The sequence below is a fragment of the Ctenocephalides felis genome, unplaced genomic scaffold (genome assembly GCF_003426905.1).
Source record: "Ctenocephalides felis isolate EL2017-DRISC unplaced genomic scaffold, ASM342690v1 CF-g0.4_SCAFFOLD_01886, whole genome shotgun sequence".
In the NCBI taxonomy this organism is placed as follows: Eukaryota; Metazoa; Arthropoda; class Insecta; order Siphonaptera; family Pulicidae; genus Ctenocephalides; species Ctenocephalides felis.
In genome coordinates this window covers 184,171,352-184,196,658 of record NW_020538040.1, presented here as the reverse complement: position 1 = coordinate 184,196,658, position 25,307 = coordinate 184,171,352, and the positions used below count along the sequence as shown (strand labels likewise).

Below are 25,307 nucleotides of genomic sequence, written 5' to 3'. Positions count from 1 at the left end.
TACACGAGTTCACACTTGTTTTGTAATTTTTGGGGTTGTTGTTGACACCACTTAATCACACACTGGCGTGTACGGAAAACACTACGACGTCACATAACAGCACTTTTTGTTTACGTTAACTATAAGACAATATTACGACGGTACCGATGCACGGCCGAAGCCGTGTGTTGTGCGCACAACAGGACGACATTCGATGTAATAGTACGCGACCATGTTTTTCACTGGGCTGTGTGTTGTATAGTGTTTGTGAGAATGCTAGAACGCTACCCCTGGGGCGACTATCCGACCCTTGACTGGCGCGTTTGCCGAGTCGGCGCGCTCCATACGCGAATCGCACGGGGTTGAACACTATGCGTACTTCAATCGGCACGACACCGCCATATTCGACTTGCAGCTGTTCCACAACATTACAGAGATGGATTTATGTAATGGACACAGGAAAGCGGCAATAAGCTTATATTCAATCACACTTGTTATTTTAGATAAAAAATATTTCATTATCATTATAATTATTATATACATACAGTATTTGCTCAAAATATAGTAAACAGTTATTACCAATGTAAAGAAAGTTGCGACACGTTAAGGAATTTGTGTCTCACTATTTAAGTTTGAGTATTTTATAAGAAGAAAATTAAAAATACTATAATAAATTTACTACTTTAATGTTTTAAACTATATAATTCACACACAATTTTTTTAAAAACAATGAAATCATTATATTATATTATATTATTATATTATAAAAAAATATTAATAATAATTTGACTTTAATTTAAATACTTAAAACTAACGAAAGTCACCGATCAATTAAGTCACTTGTCAATAGAATCCATTGATATGAACAGTGGAACAGAATTCGAAGCGTAGAAGCACGTGTGTTCTTTCTCGTAGGTACAACCCTGTGCGCTACGTTGTCCGCTGATACACCAGCGCCGTAACAGAGTCGCGTTTGATTCCTTATCAGCATACTAATTTTATAAATGCAATATTCAGTAATAGCAATATATATGTTTGTATGTAAATAATTAGAGTTATACTGATCCTCTATATTATAGAGTATATATTAAAATTAGAGACAAAAAAATTGGTAAATAAATACATATGACAATTTATTTTCCTACAAAAAACATTTTAAATTTTGATATGACTTTTAATATTGACCATTTACAATGGCAAGAATTTTTTTCTTCGAGGCTACAATTCCGGCCCATCGGCATAAGAATGACGCGTTAGTATTGTGTGGAATTCCATAGTTCATATATACGGCACAGGCGACTGTATAGAGCGGGTACCCCCGACGGCAACGCGCGCCCGTATTATCGATCGGTCGCTCTATCACAACCCCCCGCTCCCGCGACACGACTCAAATCGCGCGAAAAGGGAGCGCGATACGAGGATGCTTTTGACCCTTTAATGCGCAGTCGCGTGCCCACCAGGCCTTCTAAACAGTACGGATAAAAGAACTATTTCATTTTGTAACAAAAAAAAATATAGTTTTGGTAACAGATTAATCGCAACGATAATATAAAACTAGTGGGGCGCATGGCATCTAGCCTTAAGGCAAATTGCTGGAACTTCCCGTACCAAATATTATCATTTTTTTAAAAACGATTAACATTTTTGAAAAAAATTCGAAAAAATTAGATTTTTGAGAAACTAGGAATTTGACAAAAATTACTTTTTTGAAAAAAAAATGTTTTCTTTATTTTGACATATTTTGGAAATTCTGAACTTTTTTTCAAAGCAATCGTACTGCTTTAACTGCATAGAGACAAAATGTCAAAGCGCGTAAGCGCCGCGTCGCCGTCTAACGAATATCATTGGTACGGAACCCATAGGAATGCAAACAAAATTTATACTTATTGTTAAAATCTCTATAAAATATCTGATAATTTGATGTGCATATGTCTAATGATCATTTTTGACCGCCAAATGGCATTTTTTTTTACTTTTTTCGTTAGATCTCCGAAACCGCTAGACCTGCCCTCATGAAAATTTGATCATTTCTTCATCTTGTCAATACAAGTAAAATGTATTTTGAATTATTAAAATCGGACGCTCCGTTCTCTTAAAAACTGAGTTACCGTTTTCGGCACTTTTGCCCCGTATCTTTGGAACGGCTAGACCTGCCTTTGCCAAAAACTAATCAGCACGTCTCCTTATCAATACGAATCGAATGTTTTTTGAATTATTCAAATCGGTTGATCCGTGTTCCCGAAATCGTCGACGAAAATTTGTATCCGCACACACACACACACACATACATACATTTTTTCTAAGATATGCCAAAATGTTCAGAAACCTTTGAAACGTCGAGAAATACAAAAAATTTCATTTTCGATTTTTTTGCGATTACTATAACTTGCCCTACGGAAGTTAAAAATAGTTTTGGTAACAGATTAATCGCAACAATAATATAAAAAAATACACATTGTTACTTTATTAGATAATTTAGTTAGAAATAGAAATGTACCAAAAAATTTGATGTATCAAAGAATTTTTTTTTACTAAAATTTTGAAAAAGCAATATTTAAGTCACACATATATGACTGGCATGGTTCTATTGTAGAGTAGAGCGAGGCTTGAAGGTCCGCGGATAAGAAAGTCAACCACCGTTATCTCAAAAACAAGCAAGGTTAGGAATTATTTAACCACAATATTTGAAAGTAGAGGGAAAAGAATGAATAATAAAAAGCCATCACCTTGATTCTTACAACGGTTATCTAGAGATAACGACAATGTTTGAAAATCCATAATAATAGTATTTGCTTTAGTTAGTTTTTTTGGTTATGAGCACTGTTGTTTACTTTACGAGACCTTAATATAACTTTTAGGTACACGTTATTTTATTGCTTTATAAGATGTATTATTATTTTAAGTTAAAGTAGTCAACAGTTTTTTTATATAATCTCTATGAAAGCTCACATGAGGGTGGAGTAAAAGTACCAACTGAACCTTTACCCTGGCAAAGGTGTAAACAATAAAAAATTGTAAAAAAAATAGCAAAGTAAGTTAATAAAAGCAATTTTACAGGAGAAAATTTAAATAAATATCTATTCTAACTATGCTGATAATTATTTCTGACTAAATAGTAGATCAAGGTTGTATACAGTGTTATCTCTGTAAATACTCATGAAATTTATATTTTGCATTAGTTGAATAACGTAGCTATTATTTCGTAAATTTCTGTAAAGTTAAAAAATAACAATTGTATCTGTTTGCCCGATCGCAGTCCCTTTTTACCCAGCCCTTGGGGTGAAAAAAACAGATTATTTTTTTGAAAATAGCAAAAAAACTTTGTTCGTTTTACTGAACCTAGTCAGATAGTTCAGAAATCCTGAAAAAAAAGAAAAACTGGATCGGGCTCATTCTGCAAAAAGAGTACTTTCTACACAACGTCGTCGAAGATAAAATAGGACTAAAAGGATGTGGAAGAAGAAGAATGTAGATGATTGATGAGAAAAGAAAATACAGGAAACTGAAAGTCAAAGCACAGGACCAAAAGCATAAAAGCAAAAATTTGAAAAGAAAATGCATAAAAGTGTATAATGGGAATAATAAACAAGACAGAAGAAGGGAATCATGGATTTGTAATGCTTCACGCCATGGGCCTGCCTTTGGGCAGACTGCTATTTAGTATTTATATATTATTATTTAATATATCTATAAATAACTTAATTATTATAACTGTAATAATTATTATATAACTTCATATTATTGACCAAAGGAGAAGTTTGTTTTCGCCAGAAAATTGAAATTGCTAAGATAGTGTTTTTTGGACAACATGTACGTGTGTATGTATGTAAAAAAATTTTCAACTGATTTTAAAAATATAAAAGTTATTAGATGTAACGCAATAAAGACTCTCGTAGATTATTTTTACTCGACGATCGGATAAGCCCGTTGTTTAATAAATAGCAGAAATGTAAAAAAAAAATACATTTAAACAAAACATTTTAAAAATGTTTACGTTTAGGCAAAAATCCTAAACCTATGTTGAAAATTATGTTCAAAAATATCATTTGGAAATCGTGTTGATTAGTTTTTGGCAATGATCGCTTGAGTCGTTTTCATAAATGATTGTTAAAATAAAATTTTTAATTGTTAGTTATGGTCGTTATGTAAAAATTATTTAAAGCTTGGATTAATCGGTCTTGCATTTAGAAAATACTCCGTTTCAATAATATTTAAATTTAAATATTTAAAGTTAAATCCCTTGTCGAAATTAACCAAAATGTGTACAAAATTCTCTGCAATAGTTTCTCACATTATAATTCTCTACTTTGCTAACATATTGATTTCTTATTTATTAAGTCGATTATTTATATATATCGCGCAGTTCATGTAACGCCTTAATGCAAAATGCCACTTGCTCCTAATTTTCATTTTATTTTCAATTACCGTTTAGAAAGCGCTGTGTCAAATAATACATACACAATCATAAGCACGAAACGGAATAATAGTCTCTTCCACAACAGAATAGTTTTACCCACGTGATCAGAAGCATTGGAGGCGGAAGCGCATACATCATTTTAATTTTTTCTAAACTATTCGATGATAATTTTATTTTTATTTATTGAGATTAAATTTAAAGGTTGCTAATGAAACATTAAGAAACTTGTAGCACACGTATTGATATAATTATATAATATATACATTTATATGTTAAACGTGTTTTATCCTTGAGAGGAGTCAGTGTGTTACTTTGATATGTTTAACTCTTCAAGAATATATGTACAAGATTTTCCACTCTATACGCGTTTTACCCGAAACTGTCATCTTCGATACGACACCCACGATTTCTCAACTTCTACTGAACCGATTTATTTCAAATTTTTACCGAGTCTTTTTCATAGCCTTCTCTTCATCATGAACTACTCTCCTCCCATAACTCCGATTTTTACTATTTATAAAGAAATGAAAAATATCAAAATTGTATTTGAATTTGATGCATTATTAGGCATTGAAGACGCTCCGAGATTCCCTGGAGTTCACCATTGCACATGGTGCCCAAGAAAAATGGTTCCTGGCGTTTTGTAAAAATTTTCTTTTTGACTTATCTGTAGCTTGTGCCTCAGCGACATTATTCTAATTAATAATATATATTTTTTGTTTTCTTAAGATTATTTGAAAGTTCACCATTTTGGGTATAGTCAAGCCAATTTTTTTAAACCTCTTACTTGATCTTTTAGAATTAAAACTTTAGGATTAATTTTTAATACTTATCTTTTTTTATATCCTCAAAACATTTATTTATAATTAGAGAAAAATATAGTAAAAATAGTGTTTATCTTTTCTACGTTCTTCCAAAAATCGTTGAAAATTAATGTCTCTAGACCAGAAATACCTTTTACATCTATCAATATCTTTATAGTTATTTTAGAATTTTACATTTTGCACCCTAAGATAAAATTAATTGTAATTAGTAACGCATTAAAAACTTGAAATTTTTATTTAAATATTTTAATTCAAATTGCGTGTATACAGAAAATTTTGAAAAAAAATAAATCATGCAGTTCATTATTATTTAAAAATCTTCGTCGGTTAAGAAGTTGACATCTAGATCGCTTACGACACCTAGGCTCAAGTCATCCTCATAGAGTCCGCTGGACGGAGCAGCAAGGGACCAAATCGAGGCAGTTGGCGAACCTCTTTTGGAATCGGGTGGACTGCCATTTCTCGATTGCACGTGGTATTCCCCAGCAGGTATATACTCTCCCACATCGGACAACGGCTGTCTTCCGCCATCTTCAACGATACCACCACTCGATTTGCTGGCGTCTTTAAATCTCACACTCAAATCCTCAGGACCATGGACTTTTTTATGTACAATAGTCGAGGACCTGCAAAGTTTTGCAACAGGTCGACTTTTGCGAGATTCTCGTGGACTTCCGTGCTTAAAACTGCGATCTACTGGGCTTTGTGGGACCACACTGGGATGTATCTCCCACTGTCGTCGTTGTGATCGCTTAACAGGGGGTTGATATTCCTCAGATCTCGAAATTTTCAAACCCGTAAACGATTTTATCCAATGGGGCGTCATCGTGTCCATGTATTCCACTTGCTCATCTACATCGCGAGTGACCTCTTGTTCATCTATAGTATTAGCGGAATTTCGGAAGACCGAATTCAATACCGACTGCAGACGTTCAACGGAAAGCTGTATTATTAAATGATGAAAGTTAGCTGAATAAATTTCATTTAACATAATGTATCTTAAGTTATTGTACCGATCTTACGTTTCTATTACTGGCGGAGTCGGCTGAATCAGCAGCACTATGGTAAATAGAGGAAGATCTCCGGCACCTGCGTCTTTTCGGTGCTCGGCTAACGGATCTGGGATAATTTCGATCTCTCCACGGTACGCTTCCAGCGGCTGTCGCCTGAGCTGACGAGCAAGGCACATCCTCTCTATAGTCGTAAAATGTATTGTCTTCAATTCGCGCTCGTACCTCGGCGTAGTGTCGCCGTTGTGCGTCGCGGGTTGCCAGGCCATCGCTCGAGGAATGGAAATCCCATTCCTGCACGATGCTCGCCGAACGCGTCGGACGCGCCAGGACGCGAGCAGTGCGCTTTGTTGCACGGCGAGACCTCTGCCTGCGAGAACGTGTGGCTCGAGTGACTATCTTCTTTTCGTTATTCACACCATCTAAAACACAATAGGATTACTAGAGATAATTTCTTCGGCAAAAATTTTAAAATGATCCAAAACACCAGAAAAAAGTGCTCCATAGCCAAAATTTTTTTTAATTGACTCAAAAAAAATAATTTATAAATTAAAAATTTGTAAAATAGGTGTAAGTAGCATTAAGGCAAGTTGCACGTACTTCCCAAAATGTATACACAGTCAACTATAAGAATTGAGATTCAGCTATTTAATTAAAATATTCGACTGTTTATTTCAAAAATAACATTTTTGCTTTCACTAAAAACTAATCAATACGATTTGCAATTAATGTTTTTCAAACATTCTTATGATAAATATATAAATAATTTGTTTAACACATTTAATTTCGCAACGTGTTCGAAAAAAGTATTTGATGTAAGTGTGGTCGTCAACTGTAATCAGTAAGCTACGAACGTTAATCGCGACGAAAACTGTGGTGAATTTTTATAATTCAACCGCTTATTGTAGGCCTATAATATTTTAGTATGTTATTTCAGACTGCAAAATCTATCGTTATACAATGTTTCATCAAAATCGTCAAAGAAGTTTAATTACTAAGAAACCGCGAGGCCGATTTCCACTACACTCTAATTGCTATGGATTCTTTTGAAATATTTTTATTATCATTTTTGTTAAGAATTACGTTTAAATATTTATATAATTACAATATTATTTACTTTCTGTAGGCACCGCGGTGTATATATCTGCGGATATTAGTACATATTAGTAAGTTGCGAGATTAAACACATATCAAGAAATTTATCTTGCACAAGTTACTCAACCATTTAATAATTTTTTTCTATTTTTATGTCTATTGCGTTTCTCATTCTTCTAATAATTACAGTGTATACAAGTTTTTAAAAGTGCAGTAATTAATTTTTCTATAAAGAGATAACGGCAAAGGCAGCAGTAAAGTGTAATTCAATGCCTTAATACTAATCATAACGCGATTCCCAATCAAGCCTTCCCTTTCGAACAGTTTTTGAATTCGCATAATCGAATTAAAATTGCGGTCTAAAACGTGAAAGCTTACATTTTTCTGCTAATTACAAACAAACGGCTCGGGCGATCGTCGCGCAAAACTGACTAACGCTAGTTCTTATTGAGTTACTTTATTTTTAATTTTAGCTTATTGAATGACTTCTAAAATTTTAAAAGCCGTTCATAAATAACGCCCAATCAATGGAGTGGCACTCCGTTTAGACATTTTCCAAGTACAACCAAAAGTTTGCTGATGTTCAATATAGAATAGGTGCAAATGATAATAATAAGAAAATATTTAGAGAATTACTAAAAAAAATTAATAATTATTTTAAAATTTTCATTTATTATTTAATTAATTCATTAAGATCATTGTGTGCGCAAAAAAGAAATCAGTTAATTTAGGTTTTTTCCATACATAATCAACATCGAAACGGATCACCATTCACTGGGTGACCTTTTAACTTTTTTCCCTTATATAATAAACGTTAAAATTACAGAATGTTGTTTATAACGACAGATTGTAATTTATAATAAAAAAAATATTTTTAATGATGAACCATCAAGCTCTGTACCTCTTTCGTTATTGGACGGGTGCCTGGCCCCTTCCATCTTATTCTGCGATTGAATTTCATTAGTTTGGTTTACTCTATGTCGTGTCCTGCTCCTAGAAGATCTAAATCCTCTAGCCGAAGAACTTCGCTCTATTTTTCGCAAGGGTTCGAGTGTATCATCATCGTTCATACGATCTTGCATCTCTTGCAACTGTTTTCTGGCCTCCACCGTTTCACGCTGAATTGCTACACCAGCCTCAGACAAGGCGATTACCGCATTATTAATCTCGGCCAGATGCTCTAAACTACCGACTTCGGGTCTAAAATTTTCCATTTCGTATTAAAATAATGAATTTATCAAAACTTTCGGTCAAATCAATAATTTGTAGTTGTAAGGAGTAGATGTAAGAATACGGCTAGCTTTTGTTTAATAAACAATCAATCACTAAGTGAATAGAAACAATTGAAGAACGTGTTTCGTTAGCAACGTAAAATTTAGCGCGTAAAAAAATTATTTAAACTCATTAATTAATTAACATCCCGAAAGAGAAGTTTACTTTCGCAAAAAATCAGACTTGCTAGTTCTGTTTTCTCCGTCTTTTAAGTCATTCTGAATCGTTTGAGTCCAAATTTGGACTATGTTTGTGTTGTGTGTTTTCTTAAAAACGGCTAAACCAATTTCTAAAATTTAAAAGCCATTCGATGTAACTCAATAAGGACTAGTGTCAGTCAGTTTTGCCGATCGGCCAAGCCGTTTCTCTGCAATTAGTAGAAAAGTGCAATGTTTGATCATATTGTACGAAAATCCACATTTTTGTAAAAAATAATGAACCATTTTCGTAAATTTAAGATCCATCGGGCCGTAATTGATCTTCAAAATAAATATTTTTTTTTGCGATTTTTAGGAAAAAATTGATTGCGAAAGAGTTCCTGGTCTCAATGAACATACTAAGATATTGCGGGCCTTTGCATTAGACGCATTTTTTTTTTTTCAATGTGAAATATTGAAACCAATTCTCCAAAATAAGTAACATGATTAAGAAATTGATCCAAATTAAATATTCTGCAATAGTTTTTCACATTATAATTTCCTGCAGCAACTCGGTATACTTAAAACTGGTAACACTCAATATAATATATTGATTTCATATTGCATATGTTGGTTATTTACACATGTCGAGAAGTTCAAATTAACTACTTAGTTAATAAAGAGCATTATTTTGATACAATCACGATTATAATTTAGAACCATAAGCATATATCAAAGATGCAATTTTTAAATACACCTTTTATCAATTTCAATTATAATAAAATAATACAAAAATATTAGAATATTCAATTATTAAAATTTGTTTTATTTTCATAATCATAACTCTAACACTGCTTGCATTAAACTGGCAGTTTTCAGAAACAAATTTTGAAATAAACAAATTTTCAGTGAGTCATAAATCAATACTGTATTAACATAATTTTCAATTTCCTAATTATCGTACATAAAGAATTCTTAATTTATTTATAACAAATTATATATAAATTTACATGTTAAAATAAAAATGATTTTGCAGTGCACATATCTTTCTTAAAATAAATATTAACAATGATCATCAAATACTTCATCTTTCATAATTGAATTTTAAAATCCCACATAGTGGGTTTGTAATATTTTTCACAATATCCACTATCAGTTAAGATTTCTTACAATATCCACTAATGGAAGTAAGTTTATGCTATATAAATAATAAAACTATTTTTACTTACAAAATAAATTAAAACAATTGAACTAATTTTCTTAAAATATACACATTTTCTTATAAATAAAAAATTAAATATTATCAAAATTTGTGGATATCTTCAAGGCTTGATTAACGTGAAAATAAATTATGTTCTCACTTTTATATTCGTAGGGTTAAAATAATTTTAAACAGAGATACAATAATATATTGTCTATTTGTGATTTACTCCATTTAATATTAAGTGTCTTTTAGAAAAAAAGAATATTTTTTTTCGGAATTCTCATCACACAATTAAGAGTTTTATAAATGTAAATAATAACTATAATCAATTTAAGTTAGAAACAATGATGCAAATCTAATGTTTAGTATAAATTATACAATAGATAGGCCAAACATTAGACAATATTTACAATTTACAAATTTTATATTGATATTATTGATCCATAATATATAAGTTTTAGACATAATCAATTAACTAAAACATTAATTACTTTTTATACAATTCCATAATTTCACAATTGAAAATCAAACTACCATTCTTGTTCACTCTCGCCCCCAACAAGCATTCAGTATTTACATATGCATTTGCACACTCTTAACATGAAGGTATACAACATTTCAGAAACGAGACTTTCATCACCAGTTACAAAAGGTTAATTTCGTAAACCTTAGATATATGTCACTCTACACAAAATAAAAAGATGGATATGAATATGAAATATTTATAAAAATCAATTTTTTACATCGTAAGGTCCTAAAATAGAATTTTTATTATTCGTACACAACTGACTACATAGTGAGTATTAAATGTACATATTTAATGAGAACGTTTGCAAATCTTTATACTCATCATCTTACGGAGAATGGACATCTTCACATCGCAAGTATCACAAAATTTAGAACGAGCGCCAGGCTCCCAACTTGCACATTTACACTTAAATTATTAAAAGTAACTGTTCCTCAAGCTGATGATAAACTAGATGAAAGTGCATAAGTATTAGGGTTCATCAAATTCCAATTCCATCAATGTTGTCAGATCAGTTTTACCATTTGGCAATTCATCATCATCGTCGACAATAAAAGCCGAGCTCAAATTTGTTCTACTTTGTTTTGCTTCATCAGTATTGTTCATTACATTATAAGGATTCAGTCTCTTTAAAGAGGTAGTTGCTGCTAATGAGGGTGGCGGTGAGGAGACCCCATTCGTATAACCATTTTGATATTGAAAGCTGTATGGCGTGTGAGCCCTTGTGGGAGGGCATTTTGGCAAAAGGGGCCTATACGTAGTAGGCTTTCCTCCTATCATAGGCTTCAAAGAAGAAACAGGCGTGGAAGGCATTTGCATCATGAGAGGATTGTGATTGTATCCATTCACAGAATGTGGGCCATTCATACTATTTGTTAAATTATAATTACTAACAAGCGGTGGTCTAGAATGAGGCTGATTAGGGATATTATTGAAATAACTTATAACAGGATCAAAGGCCTCCTTATATGAGCTAACCTTTGGTGTGAATATTAACTGGTTTTTCAATTTTCTACTATTAAATGTGCAAACAGCTGAGGGCTTAGGTATATTTTGTTCATAGTCTACAGACATTACGTTTAGATAAACGTGGTTATTATTTCTCAAATGCATGGTATTAATGGCAGTATTTGTCATTGCATTGCATGTCGAAGAAGTGACACTGGTTTTTGCCGTATTTGTGACTGTAACTGGAGCTGTGCTCACAACCTGCGGCTGCTTTTTTGGAATTGAAGCACTTACAGGGGCCGCTACCGGTGTTGCTACCGTTGCTACTGATGCAACAGCAGATTTAAGTAATGATGCATTTGGTTTAAGTAAAGAAAGATCAGTAATACAAGACAAAGGAAATGTCAAAGGTAACGAAAAATTAGATTTGGCAAGCTTCACAGTTGTCATGGATTTTGTAGATTCTTGACTTTTGCTGGATTGTGATGTTACCTTGTGAGAACTACTTATATTTAAAGCACCATTAGAACTGCCCACTGTTGTAGTAGCTGAAGATAATGCCGAGCCGTTCCTGGAATGACTGTCAGATACTGATCCAGACAGTTTTGATGACAAAGTTGACTTTGAGCTAGCAGTACTATGATTTCCTCTATATTGTGTATCAGAACTCTTGCCATTACCAGTTATAATAATCGTCTAAAAATCAAATTTATATATTAAAACATCTTCCACACACCAGCAATCAAAATCTTTACCTTCACAGATTCTTGAATATTTCTTGCTGACTGTGATGTCAAGTTCTTTTGCCCTGATGTATTTGCATTGCTTACTGAATGATTGCTGCTGATGGATTTAGCCACACTTACATGGTTTTTATTAGATATGTTCTCAGGCTGAGGTTCATGCTGCTTGATACTTGATTTCAAAAGTGAATTGTGATTGCTCTTACTAACAACATCCGAATGCTTGCCCCCATTATTTGCAGAGTTTGAAACAGCCTAATAAATAAATATTAGTTATGTAAACAGCATTAAAGCATCATATATAAAAATTTAGGAGACCTAGGTGAATTGTTTGAAGTAATATTAAAAACTTAAAAATTAGTAAACACATAATAAATGGGAAGAGTTGTTTAACATAAAGCATTTAATACAGTTATATTGTATGCAGAGTTGATTTCATATTTTTGATTTGCATTATGAAACAGGTGATATTAAAATTTTAAACATCCTTTGCTATTACATTAATAATAATTAAGATTGGAATGACCATATGGATAAAATGTGAGTGGAAAATAGATTATAGGTGATCAATGATGGAATAGAGAACCATTGAAATATTTCTGAGTGGTGTGAATAAAAGATAAATGAAGCAAATCCAACTTACATTTGCCTTTGTTTCCTTTGTAGATATATGATGATGTTGTGAAAGTTCTGTAAGGAGCTTGCTGAAAGGTTTGCTTCTGCCCGCAACACTGCGCCTCATAAATGATGAATGACTCTTGCAAGTCAAAGAATGCATGCAAGGCTTTGAATCCTCCTCCGATACCACGCCACAGTGAATATCAGGATTGAATTTCTGAACCTTTGGAGATGCATTATGCTCATGTTCTTTGTGCTTAATGAACAGATCATTTTGAATAGGTTTAGTAGCTGTTGAATCCTTCTTATGATAAATCAACAAATGTTGCTTGACTCTATGTGGTATTAATAATGTATTACATTCATCACAGACAACAGTTAAAAAATCTTCTCGGTTAGGAAAGAACCCAAAGAGACCCATATAATCGCAATCAAATCTATGCACGTAAGACTTGTTGAGGCATTCGGATTTATCATCACCTAAAAAATTATAGAGGAGTTAGAAAAATAACATATGATTATAAAACAATCTTTTCTAATAATTAGATTGATCTGAAGTTAAAAAGATTTTCTATATAACTATACACTTGAATAAATCGACTTTATAAAGCTACACATCTGATAATTAGGTAGCAATTCAATTTCTATGTAACAAAGAACACGGCGGTGTTTCGCTCATCATGGAATGAGCGAATCCCCAAAAATAAGCGTGGTCTTATGGCGTATTTAGTAAATAGGTAAATAGTAAATAGGTTCTTACTTATCGGGTGATCTCGGCCCAGGGCTGCCGCAAACACAGACCACGGTTGTTCCGAAAAGCCATGAAGGCTTAAGTCACAACTCCGCGAGCTCTCCGACGGCCCAGGCTCCGGGCCGCCGGTAGCCATCCCAAACTGGATTAGAATACACTATATTCCCTATCACATAATAGTTTTTATATAGCATTAGTCTTTTTCCACAGAACCCTCGTGTTCCATTCATGAGTTCCATTCATTTAGAGTACACGCGCTTCCGAAATGTCAACATACCTAATGATTTGATGATAACCATATCAAATCACTCGACATAATCAAAGTAAAGAAGTGCAAGCCGATGACTGGCTGCTTGACTACCTTTACTGGCACTTATGTTTAATTTTAAAAAAATATTGTTGCACTTGAATCGGTGCTATCATCTAGCACTTTTTAGTCGGACTGCATTTGACAGTCAATTGAATACACTCCACAGAATAGACGGAATGAATACATGGACACGGACACGCTGGGGAACACAAGCAAGAGACAAGCTGTACTACGCTCACCAACACCACCAAACGACCCGTAGCGGCGACGGCAACTAACACACATTTGCAGCGGCCATCATCATCATATGATGCGAAGTACGAATACCAAGATACGAACACCAACACGAACACGAACAATACCTTCATACCTCTCTATACCTCTATACCTCTATACCTCCATACCTCCATACCTCCATACCTCCATAAATCCACTACCTCCGTACAAAACATATAACATATAACAACGATTGGATTAAACAATGAAAGTCGCTCGCTCGCTCACTCTAAGCATTTTAAACAATTCATGTTTGTTTTGTTTCTTCTTTTCCTGCCAAACGATACACTTGTCCTGTCCGTCTTGCGTTCAATAAATATTATCAATTTGTTTACTAATTACTAACACACAATCGACCATGCATTCATGATTCATTCATTAGCCAGGTTGTTTTTGAAGATTAATGGCTCCGTGGGAAAGGAGTATCGAAATTCAATATCTGACTACCGCTCGAGACAAAGGAACGACTTCTTATATATTAATAATATTCTAAAACAATTGAAATAACTAACTAGTGGTGCCTTCAGGAAATTTCCGCACCAAACAAACATTTATCAACGGTTAATTTAAATATTTTCAAACAAATTATTATCAATTTATTCGTATTTCAAATAGATTATTCGTATTTTATAGGCCAAATATAGGTGCTTATAAATCAGCCGATAAACGGTATTATAATTCTTGGTACGGAACCCTAAGAAATGAAAAAAAAATTCTACTTTCCTATAAATAAATATCAGACAGTTTTTAAGGTCATTTTTAGAGTCTTTTATCTCTACGTCCAAAACCGTTGGACCTGCCTTTCCAAAAATATAGTCAATAAGTAAAACGCTTTTTGAATCACTTTAATCGGATGCTCCATTCTCTCTAAAATGGAATTGCCATTTTTTGCCCTGTAAATTGGACCTGCCTTTGCCAAAAACTAATCACCACATCTTCCCATTAATAGGAATCGAATGTCTTTTGAATCATTCAAATCGGATGCCCCGTTCTCTCAAAAACTCGATTTGTATTTTCTGCACTCTTTGCTCCGTATCACTAATCAGCAAATCTTCCCATTAATTGGAATCGAAAGTTTTTTTTAATCATTCAAATCGGTTGATCTGTGCTCTTGAAATCATTGACAAAAAATCGTAATCGAACATACATACTACACACACTCAATGAAACGTAAAGATATGCAAACATTTTCATTTTCGATTACTATAACTTAAACTACAGAAAGTTAATTAAGTACTTAGTTATTAAAATCTTTTCAAATTCTGTTCTCTTCATCTTTATAATTTTATACTCCTTTATATTTCTGAAACATTTTTTCAGAATATTTTATTTCACTGCGGAATGATTATTGGTGCAGTGAGAAGTCACATCATCTGCCATCTAAACAGTCAAATTTGATATGCAAAATAAGTTTTTTGGATGTAGATACATTATACAACAAATATCTTCTTTGGCAAAAAAAAAATCCATTTTGAAAAAGAATAAGTTTTTGAGAGAAAGTTTTTTAGCACCTGTAAAACACTTGCAAAGTGTACTCTTTTCTATCAAGAAAATAGTTGGTACCTTATTAAATTGTTAGAAACAAATTGAAAATCAAGATTATTAATTTATATATTTTCATTCAATAATTTTCTAATGCTTTCAGGTATTGTCATATATCATTTGTAACATTTATTCAGTTCACATTTCTTCAATAATATTTACAAAATTTCTATGCGTTATTTATTATGTGTTTATAGTTAGTCTTATCATTTTGATATCAAGTTTGCTGTCGATACAACAGCATTACAAATAGCTTCACTTCCTTTAACTTGTAGTGTATTGGTTAGTAGCTGCAATTTTATATTATGAAAACATTGATAACACAATAAAATATTGATATAACATTAATATACCTTTTCAGCATAAGCCTCTGCTGGTGTATTACAAAATATTGGTGTATAATTCGATGATTCATGCAGTTCAATAATTCCTTTACATTTTTCAAATGCAATTTGTGAAAAATCTTGGCACTTGCCATTAGAATCTAAAAAATTCAAAACTGGCGAAATTGTTTCTGCATTTATAATCTTATTCAAGGTTTGTAAGGTGACGCATTGTTTATCCCTAACATAATGCGTTTCCAATAACAAACACTTCAATGATTCCGTTAGTTCGTTCACTCTTTGTGTGAGAGTCTGTTTAGAATTGGCAAGTTCTTGAACCATCAGACTTTAAAGCAAAAACACAGAATAAATATATCATTTGCAAATACAAAATTAATACTATATGTTTTAAAAACCTGCATGCTAGAAATTTACTTCGCCACACTTCACACTGTCCTGCAAGCCATTCAATTTGTTCCTAATGAAATTCATATGTTATAATCACTATTACGATATAAAAAAAAATTTTGCAATTGATACGCACCTGATGAGTGGATAAGTTCTCAACACTTTTCAATAACGCTTCGGCTAAATGTAATTTGTCTTCTGTTAATAAATGAACTCTCGTCTCAACATCTTCACCAACAGCTGCTACTAACATGGTTTTTAGCTCTGCATTGACTTGTGCTTGAAAAGCCAATTGGCTTTTTAATGTTAAATTTTCATCTCGTAGGTAATCTATCTGTAAACAAAAAAAACTTGGTGTCATAAATATTTTTTTTTGTGTTGTTCAAAAAACATACTTCAGATAGTAAATTTTGTTTGTCATTATCAGATTTTAATGTTTCCAATGGTTTATCTTTCGTTTTAGCTATTGGTTTAACACAAGTCATAGGAATGCCTTTTTGTAAATTTATTTCATTATTACTCATTAACAGTATTTGTGAAACGAGCTCGTTACAGTCAAGATTTTTTCTTTTCTTTTTCTCTAGACTTATAATGTTTTTATGATTTTTGGGAACTATTGGTTTCACTGCAGCTTTATATGGTTCATAAAGTACCAATTTAGGCTCCTTTTTTTTATAGTTATTATATACAGAACGATTTAACCTAATTAATGAACCAGGAACTAAATGAATTTTTTTATCTTCAGGAGAGTTATGGTCATTTTTATATTCAATTTTTTCCGGAGAAAACTTGAATTCCATTCCATCACCTTGTGTTCGCGTAAAACCTAAAATAAAAATACTCTCAAGATAAAGGACAATTATTATACTATAAAAATATATACCTGCTTGTTCCATGGTTCATCAGCAAAATAAAATAAAAACTAAATTAAATGTACGCATAAAATAAATCACGAATCCAGTTTAATAGTCATTACAAAATAACTGTAAATTAAAATTGGACCAGAGTAGATGGATATTTACTGTCACGTATTGTATGTTATTAAAGTAGAACTGATTGAAACCAAAACATTCTAAATGTGAGAGTATCTCAACAGGTTGCGTTTATCTAAATGATTATTATTATATTTTATTCAAAATCTCTTCTGTTACTGAATAAGTGTTAATTTAATTAATGAAACTGTCAATTAATAAAGAAAAACTATTAAATAAAAACTATTATCAAAACTTGCCAAAAATGTTATCTTTATGAAAAAAAAAATGGTGGATGCATAAAAACAAAAGAACGTTTACGGCTTGAAATTTTTTGACGTTTTACTTTATGTTATTGCATGCATGTGTCCTGTAATTAATAAAACATTTAGAAAAAAACGAGTGCATTGCGCAATTTGAATTGGTTGCAGTGTGTCGTTCCCTAATAAATAAAGATAGAACGCGTAGTGCCTCTGTGGTTTGTCGAAAATATGATATACGCCATCAATCGCCATTTTGTTGTAGTATGCCAGTTGGTATAATATGAGTGTTTATTCGTGTTTTGTAATGCTATTGTTTGTCATATATTGTCCTACTAATTGTGATGGAAAATAACGCATATATGAGTGCACAACTATTCAATTATACTTAGAAAAAGTGATTTACAAACGTAAGTTCCGATTTGCATTGTGAATGATGATTTTTACCTCAATATTTTGGTCCTACCTAAATAGGCGCCAACAGTTGCTGTCAGTGCATTTTTGTTGTCAGCGTGAAAATGAATTATATTCAAGCATACCAAACAAATAGTTGATTATTCTATTAATATCATGACCTAAAATTAATTTTAAATTATGTTTTACAGTTAGGTCAAAATGTTTTACGCGCATTTTGTACTATCAAAGAAAGGGCCTTTGGCCCGGATTTGGTTAGCTGCTCATTGGGACAAGAAGCTAACAAAAGCCCATGTATTCGAAACTAATATTGAATCATCAGTTGATGGAATTTTACAGCCTAAAGTTAAAATGGCTTTGAGAACAACAGGACATTTGTTGCTGGGAGTTGTAAGAATATACTCTCGAAAAGCAAAGTATTTACTTGCTGATTGCAATGAAGCATTCGTTAAGATTAAGGTAAAGTTCATGATATTTATTGTGTTCAATTGACGTGAAATAGATAGTGCATTGAGTTGTGAATTGTAATCTGTAATTTTGCAATATTTCATATAGAGTGGTGTGTCAGTGATACTAACATACTTGATTAAGTAGCATTTTGCTGTTATATTTCTATGGTTTAGTGAAAAGTTAATTTTATCAGTTCTTTAAAATGTTATTTTTTAGATGGCATTTCGCCCTGGAATGGTTGATTTACCTGAAGAACATCGAGAGGCAGCTATGAATGCCATTACTTTACCAGAAGTTTTTCATGACTTCAACACAGCGATGACAGATTTAAAGTATGTAATATTTATTAGAATTTGAGTAGTTAAGATTAAAAATATATTTTCAAAGGTATATATATATATATATATATATATATATATATATATATATAATATGTAATATGGTTGTATGTATGTGAGTATATGTGAGTGTTTTTATATATATGTAGGTGTGTCTGTGTATGTATATATGTGCGTCTGTATGTATGTATATATATGTATATATATGTGTGTATATATATATATATATGTATATATATGTATATATATATATATATATATATATATATGTGTGTGAATATGTGTATGTATATATGTGTGTATTTATATATGTATGTGTATGTTGTGGGTATATAGGTATTTGTATATGTGATGTTTTGTACTTTGGGTATACATTTGTATATATGAGTGTGTATATATATATGTACATATATTTTTAATTATAACAATCCTAAAACAAATCTTATAAACAAACCATCTCATTCATAGAATATTTTTTCTCCTAACGACATCTATTTCTCAACTGGACCCTAATCCTTCCTTTCCTATCCGATGATTGACTATTCAATTTCAAGTGGTTTTCAAGTGATTAGAGAATGCGGACACTGACGACCGTTGGTGTGGCAGAGGACAGTATATCGAGCGACTTGTAATGGATAACACGAAATGCTAATTTAGGTTTCCATATTTTAAATTTTAAATTATAACACATTGATGATGAGACAAACCTAGTCTCGAAACGTTTGTGAAAATTATTATTTAAGAAATTAGTGCGAAAACGAGTGTTGTTTGTTCTTATTTCCAAATTAATATATATATGCGTATGTTTTTGAGAACAAATATGTAATTATATATTCATGATTTGATTGACTTTTTTTTATTACAGTGACATTGATCTAGAAGCACAATTTAGTTTAAATCAAACTCGTGCAGAAGATATTACTCTTCGAGAGGATTATGGATCTTTACAGCTTGTTCCACCCGAAGATGGTTTTGGTGATATGGTTTTTGATTCTGAATCCCCAGATATCATGAGAGAGGCTCTTAGTACAGATCAATCATTAGAGCAGGTAATTTATTTAGCATTCAATTTAGAATTCGCTCAGAGAATTGATTTTTGTTACTGTGTAGTTGTATTTTATTACTTGTTACTGAGTTTTATGTTTATATTTGATTGTCTCTGTCTGTGTAACTTTGTCTTACGTATAAATGTGTTTTCTCAGAGCAATTTATTATTTACTGATGGAGTCAATATTGGCGGAGATATGGATAGAACAAAGGAACCCTTGCCAAGTACTTCTCGTTCAATTCAAGAACCTTCTATAGATACACAAACTCATGAAAACGCTTTTGGAAATAGCATGACAGAGGAATTTGGGCGTAAGCTTTAAGATTTACTTAAATCTTCAACTTTGTCTTATTTTATATTTAACTGTTTTATACAATTTTTTTAATATGTTTACTCATTTATAGATGCTGGTGGATTATTCGAAGGCGACTTGTTTAGTGATGTAGCTCCGGAACCTGTTCCCTTATCAACATCTCTGGATGTACCTCCTGCATCATCAGTAAGGGCCGATTCGGATGATGATATGGATCATTTTGATGGCGGAGCTCCTTCCCCAGTACATAGCTCAGATGATTCTCGTCCAGCAAGTCCTATTTTACCTACAGGAGCAGGAAGAGCTACACCACTGGCACCCTCTCCTCAATTAATGCCACCACCTTCTGTTCCATCTTCTGAAATGCATGAGCAGGTAAGATTTTTTTATTATTTATGATTTTTTTTATAAATGTTATTTAACATGTTGTATGTTTTATTGTTGCAGCATATGGATGATGGAAATATTTTGCCGCCAGAGGCAGATCAGACTACTTTGTTACAGAACGAAGAGGAGAGCTTTGCATTGGCACCCATCGATGCTTCAGCATTAAAAGGTAATTCATAAATAAGTGCCACTAATATGATGGTAAATTGCAACAATCATTCTTTATTAATTTTTTATTAAATTATCATATGATTACATGAAGTATTTTGTTATAGGTGTTACTAAAGCAAAGCGCAAACGAAAGCTTATTGTCGATGAAGTTAAAAATATATCTGGTGAAGAAATGAAAAATCAGCTATCAGATACAACAGATATTGTTACCACATTGGATCTTGCTCCTCCAACGAAAAGGTAATAATTGAAAATTTAAGCTATTATAATAATTGATTCAATATTTTTATATATTAATTATTATTTAGGCTAATGCATTGGAAGGAAACTGGAGGAGTAGAAAAACTTTTTGCTTTGCCATCGCGTCACATTCCAGCTAGAACATTATTTAAGGTAAGAGTTCGTTAATTAGATGTGTTTTTAAAATAATTACATATAACTTTATTCCTAGAATTATCAACGTCACTTGACATCACGATCATTTGAAAATGAAGAATTTGCTAATCTGGGTCCCGATCTGTTACCTGAACAACCAAATCCAGTAGAAGACCCTGCTAATGCAGCTGATTCATCTGTTGCTAAGCGCTTAACACGCAAAAGAAAACTACTTGGCGAAACTGAAGCTGAGGTTGGTTATTAATCATTTGTTTATTTCCTCATGAAGTTTTATAATAGCTAATATTCAAACATTTTTCTTACAGCCTAGTAAAACTCCTTATCACGAGCCAGATATGTCAGAACCAGTACTATCTCCAATGACATCGGCGGGAATACATGATGCTCAAGAAGCTCAAGATGCTCACGATGGTCACGATGCTCAAGAAAACTATGGTGAGTTAGAAGAGAGTTTTTTTTTGTTACTTTAAATTTTGTTATGTGCATGTGCATTTTTTTTTTATTTATGCATACTAATTTGATATTTGATCATGTCAATAGATTATGATCATTTTTCAGATGTGGGTGATGTACTTAATCAACCCGTTACACCAGGACAGCCATTAATTGAACCACCAACACCTAGCATGATACCTATGACACCGGGAACAGAATTGCTAGGTAATTTATATGAAATATATGTATATGTATGTATATGTTCTTGTATGTATTTTTATATAATGTATTTGTTCAAAGTTAAGTATTTAGCTGCCTAGGTATTTTTATGAAACAGAATAATCAGTCATAAAGAATTCGTTTCAGGTGATTTAACACATGGTCTTCCTATGACGCCATGCATTCAGCCAACTGGAATGAGTCCGACAGCAATGACACCTGATGTGATGAGGAGTACTCCAATGACCCCCAGCCACCTACAACCGAGTATATCACCGACGCATATGGATGCAACAAGGCTAACATCGGCTCCATTAGAACAAAGTAGTATGACTTCTATTAATGCAGACCTTTCTAATACAATGGTTGCTGGGTTGCCTCAAATACCGGGTGATCAGGTAATTGTCACCTTCTAGTTTCACTAAAATAAATCACATGATTGCTTGCATATTTATCTTCTATTATTTTTTGCAGGTTTCTTCAATTTTAGATGGTCCTAGAGACCATTCAGAATTTTTTGGAGAAGCACATTCAGATGCTCTGCAAGTTCCTTCATTTGGATTTAATGAGGTAATATTCATTCTACAGCATTCCAAACATTTTTTTTTATTGAAATTGTGAATAGCATATTTATTACACATTGCAAAATTGGTGACATACCAAGTTGCAAATATAATCTTTCTTAAAATCCTTGATTGTATTTCCTGCATCTTAACAATATTGGACTTACTTGTGCTGTAACTCAATTTCATTAGTCCACACAATTTCTCCCACAGTTGTTTTCTAATGAAAGTTTTTAGTTTTCTTCTGTACATACCGAACTAAATAATTTAATGGCACCTAATAATGATTTTAATTATTTAGAACCAATCCATGCAAATGGCTAACATGGGTTATGATGAATTAGCGGGAGGTAATCAGACACCCCGACCGCCAATGTCTGAGAGAGTGGCAACACCTTGGCATGAAGATTTTGATTTCCCACCTTCTGTAGGACTGGTAATTGTTTCTACTTGTAATGCTACTTTGCTGTTATAAAGAATTTACTAATGGGTATTTGCTTTGTAGACTGGAGAGGAACAAATGGTGGATGAAACGGATGAACAATTCGAAGAAAGAGTTCTTAATAAAAGGGCTGCACAGTTGTTTATGTCAGTTAAGACGAAGTTTTACAAACAGGATCACTTATTTATATCAGACATGGCAAGGAATAATAACCGTAAACAGGTAATTATTATTATATTTTTATATATTATTATATAATTATAATACATCAATATTTATGTTTAAATCACTTAGTATTTTATAATTATTTTCTATCACAGGCAGCACAGAAGTTTTACAGTCTGTTAGTTTTGAAAAAGTTTCAAGTGTTGGATATATCTCAAGAAGTTCCTTGTGGTGATATACGAGTTGTTAAGGGAGTTAAGTTTGATAATCCTACACTATAAGCTTGCAGACAGGTAATAATTTGTTAATTCCATGATCTTAAAGAACATACAGTTTTATCATAAAAGAAATGTACGTATTACGTTTGAATCTAGATATCTTAAAAATGATTACAGTTAAAATTGGTGATATTTTAATTTGATTTATTATGAGAAGTTTATAAATGTAAATAAGAAATGTTGTAATGCGTACTTTTCAGTTTGACCGATTACATAAGGTAATATAAAATTTGAATGAAACCAAAAGAGCCGCAGTACATTTGTGAAATGAATTTAATAAGAAATTTTATTATAGATATAATTTGTAAGTGTATAATTCTATTTATTAAGATAGAGGTATGCATCAGTTATATGAAGCTGCTGCTGCTGAAGTTACATAAACTGAACCAAGTTAGTTTTCTATAAGGTAGAATGAGATTTTAAAGATTCGAAATATTTTATATAACAATTATTTATGTATTTCATCTATTGAAGAATTTGATCTTCGTAATTAATAATTTAGGCTGTTTGTCACAACGTGATGTTTCCTAATAAGTTGTTGACAAATGATGAATTTTTTGATGATCATCAACTATAAGTATTGATCATATTAAAATAAATATGTTAAATTTTTAATATTTATTTGCACTATTTTATATGTATCTTCATCTATTTATCTAAGCAAATTTATATGTATATATATATGTATATATCATGTATGTATTTATGTATATATACATATGTATATTCCACAAAAACTATGTATGTACATATGGATTGAAGGTAAAGGATGCTTTTGATATATTTTTTTTTATTCTCATCACGAGGTATACAAATGTATGTTATTATACATAAAAAAGGTAGTCTTTTTTAATAATTCAGAGGTTAATTAGTTAATTGGTATTAAAACAAATATGATGTGCACTTTACCTGCAATCCACCAGTCTGTTTTGTATTCTACGCTGTGTGAATGAATATGTATGCAAGCATGTATATTTACATATGTACAGATGTCCAGGAACTCAACATCAAGTTAAAATATTGTGATACTATTGATTATAACTATCATGAAGAAAAAGATCTCATGCAGTTTGAAAGTTATGATTTTTTAAGGATCAACAGATGTTTTGGTTAAACCGTAGTTAAACATTTTTTGGTTATTGTGGTTAATTTTTATTAACCATGAATAACATTTCTAGATTGCAGTCAAAAATAATATCACAAGTTTGACAGAATTAAGATGATTTGTTAAACTATGAATGTAACATTTCAACATTGGTAGACTTTAAAGGCCTTTAAAATAAAATAACGCATAATAAAATAAAGCATGCTGATCAAAGGTTTCACTTAAAAGCTTAATAACTTTCAAAATGCATGAAATAATGTTTTTCTAATTTTTTCATGATAGTTCAATCAATAGTGTCACTCTGTTACAGCTGGATGTTGAGTCTTTTGAATATCTGTATATACATGTATTTGTGTATATATATATATGTAGATATGATATACACCTATCCCTCGTTTTACATGGAAGATATGTTCCAGAAAAAAACGTGCAACTTGAAAATTTCACTTTTATATGGAAAAAATGTGCTAAACGAAGATCACTATAAAAGGTCCTTTTAGTCAGTTTTTAATATAATGAATAACAAATACATTAAACAACAAATAAATATTAATATATTTAATATCGAACATATTGAATGAGTTATAGGAAAATAAAAAAAAAGTGTAAAACTTGGGATAGGTATATATGAATATGTATATATGAATATATATTATATGTTTATATGTATATTAGCATATGTATGCAAATTTGTGATAAACATCTCTGTATGCATATGTAAATTTTTATGACAACATTGCATGACAGATATGGGAATAGTAAGCTTATACATATAAATGGTAAAAAAGATTTGATATATTTAGAATTGATACTACCAATAGCCAAGATGAATCATAGTTGGTCATCTGAAATGCTGTCGTTGTAGACACTTTGTCATTTGTTATTGCTGATATATTGTATATGTTATATACATCTTCTATTATCTGTGCCCAGAATTCTAATTAATTTCGCTATGTATCTTATGCACTC

At 31.8% G+C, this 25,307-nt stretch overlaps 3 protein-coding genes across 5 annotated transcripts; 1 reads left to right on the top strand and 2 right to left on the bottom strand.

Annotated features, from left to right (window-relative positions):
* Window positions 1-10,397: 10,397 nt before the first annotated feature.
* Window positions 10,398-14,173, bottom strand: LOC113378219. The gene is made up of 4 exons (XM_026618747.1): window positions 13,534-14,173; window positions 12,799-13,253; window positions 12,168-12,410; window positions 10,398-12,108 (listed from the first exon to the last, which is right to left on the bottom strand). The coding sequence occupies exons 1-4, from the start codon at window positions 13,658-13,660 to the stop codon at window positions 10,936-10,938; spliced, it is 1,998 nt and encodes a 665-aa protein (XP_026474532.1). The 5' UTR covers window positions 13,661-14,173; the 3' UTR covers window positions 10,398-10,935.
* Window positions 14,174-15,753: 1,580 nt separating this feature from the next.
* Window positions 15,754-17,526, bottom strand: LOC113378220 (golgin-45-like). The gene is made up of 6 exons (XM_026618748.1): window positions 17,267-17,526; window positions 16,779-17,209; window positions 16,520-16,717; window positions 16,392-16,453; window positions 16,006-16,321; window positions 15,754-15,942 (listed from the first exon to the last, which is right to left on the bottom strand). Exons 1-6 carry the CDS (start codon window positions 17,277-17,279, stop codon window positions 15,859-15,861), a joined length of 1,104 nt encoding a protein of 367 aa, XP_026474533.1. The 5' UTR covers window positions 17,280-17,526; the 3' UTR covers window positions 15,754-15,858.
* Window positions 17,527-17,880: 354 nt separating this feature from the next.
* Window positions 17,881-23,720, top strand: LOC113378217 (double-strand-break repair protein rad21 homolog). 3 transcript variants are annotated; one of them, XM_026618745.1, is made up of 18 exons: window positions 17,881-18,024; window positions 18,220-18,487; window positions 18,695-18,810; window positions 19,682-19,865; window positions 20,019-20,175; window positions 20,269-20,552; window positions 20,625-20,733; window positions 20,840-20,975; window positions 21,044-21,128; window positions 21,187-21,363; window positions 21,437-21,566; window positions 21,672-21,791; window positions 21,933-22,183; window positions 22,260-22,355; window positions 22,650-22,784; window positions 22,854-23,012; window positions 23,111-23,248; window positions 23,434-23,718. In XM_026618745.1, the coding sequence occupies exons 2-17, from the start codon at window positions 18,230-18,232 to the stop codon at window positions 23,234-23,236; spliced, it is 2,523 nt and encodes an 840-aa protein (XP_026474530.1). In that variant the 5' UTR covers window positions 17,881-18,024; window positions 18,220-18,229; the 3' UTR covers window positions 23,237-23,248; window positions 23,434-23,718. The 3 variants fall into 3 exon arrangements, with proteins under 3 accessions (XP_026474530.1, XP_026474531.1, XP_026474529.1); XM_026618746.1 differs by having other exon boundaries at window positions 21,690-21,791; window positions 23,111-23,720; XM_026618744.1 differs by having other exon boundaries at window positions 23,111-23,719.
* The last annotated feature ends 1,587 nt before the right edge of the window (window positions 23,721-25,307 follow it).

Bases quoted from the DNA above. Each gene is read 5' to 3' on its own strand.
- LOC113378217 (XM_026618744.1), top strand. From the start codon at position 18,230: ATGTTTTACGCGCATTTTGTACTATCAAAGAAAGGGCCTTTGGCCCGG. The intron at 19,866-20,018 runs GTAATTTATTTA...GTGTTTTCTCAG, and splicing joins CAGATCAATCATTAGAGCAG to AGCAATTTATTATTTACTGA. The intron at 22,356-22,649 runs GTAATATTCATT...TTAATTATTTAG, and splicing joins CTTCATTTGGATTTAATGAG to AACCAATCCATGCAAATGGC.
- LOC113378220 (XM_026618748.1), bottom strand. The intron at 16,718-16,778 runs GTATGTTTTTTG...TTTTGTTTACAG, and splicing joins AACAAAATTTACTATCTGAA to ATAGATTACCTACGAGATGA. The intron at 16,322-16,391 runs GTTTTTAAAACA...TTTGCTTTAAAG, and splicing joins AGTAAATTTCTAGCATGCAG to TCTGATGGTTCAAGAACTTG.
- LOC113378219 (XM_026618747.1), bottom strand. From the start codon at position 13,660: ATGGCTACCGGCGGCCCGGAGCCTGGGCCGTCGGAGAGCTCGCGGAGT. The intron at 13,254-13,533 runs GTAAGAACCTAT...ATAATTTTTTAG, and splicing joins GGGCCGAGATCACCCGATAA to GTGATGATAAATCCGAATGC. The intron at 12,109-12,167 runs GTAAAGATTTTG...TTTGATTTTTAG, and splicing joins ATATTCAAGAATCTGTGAAG to ACGATTATTATAACTGGTAA.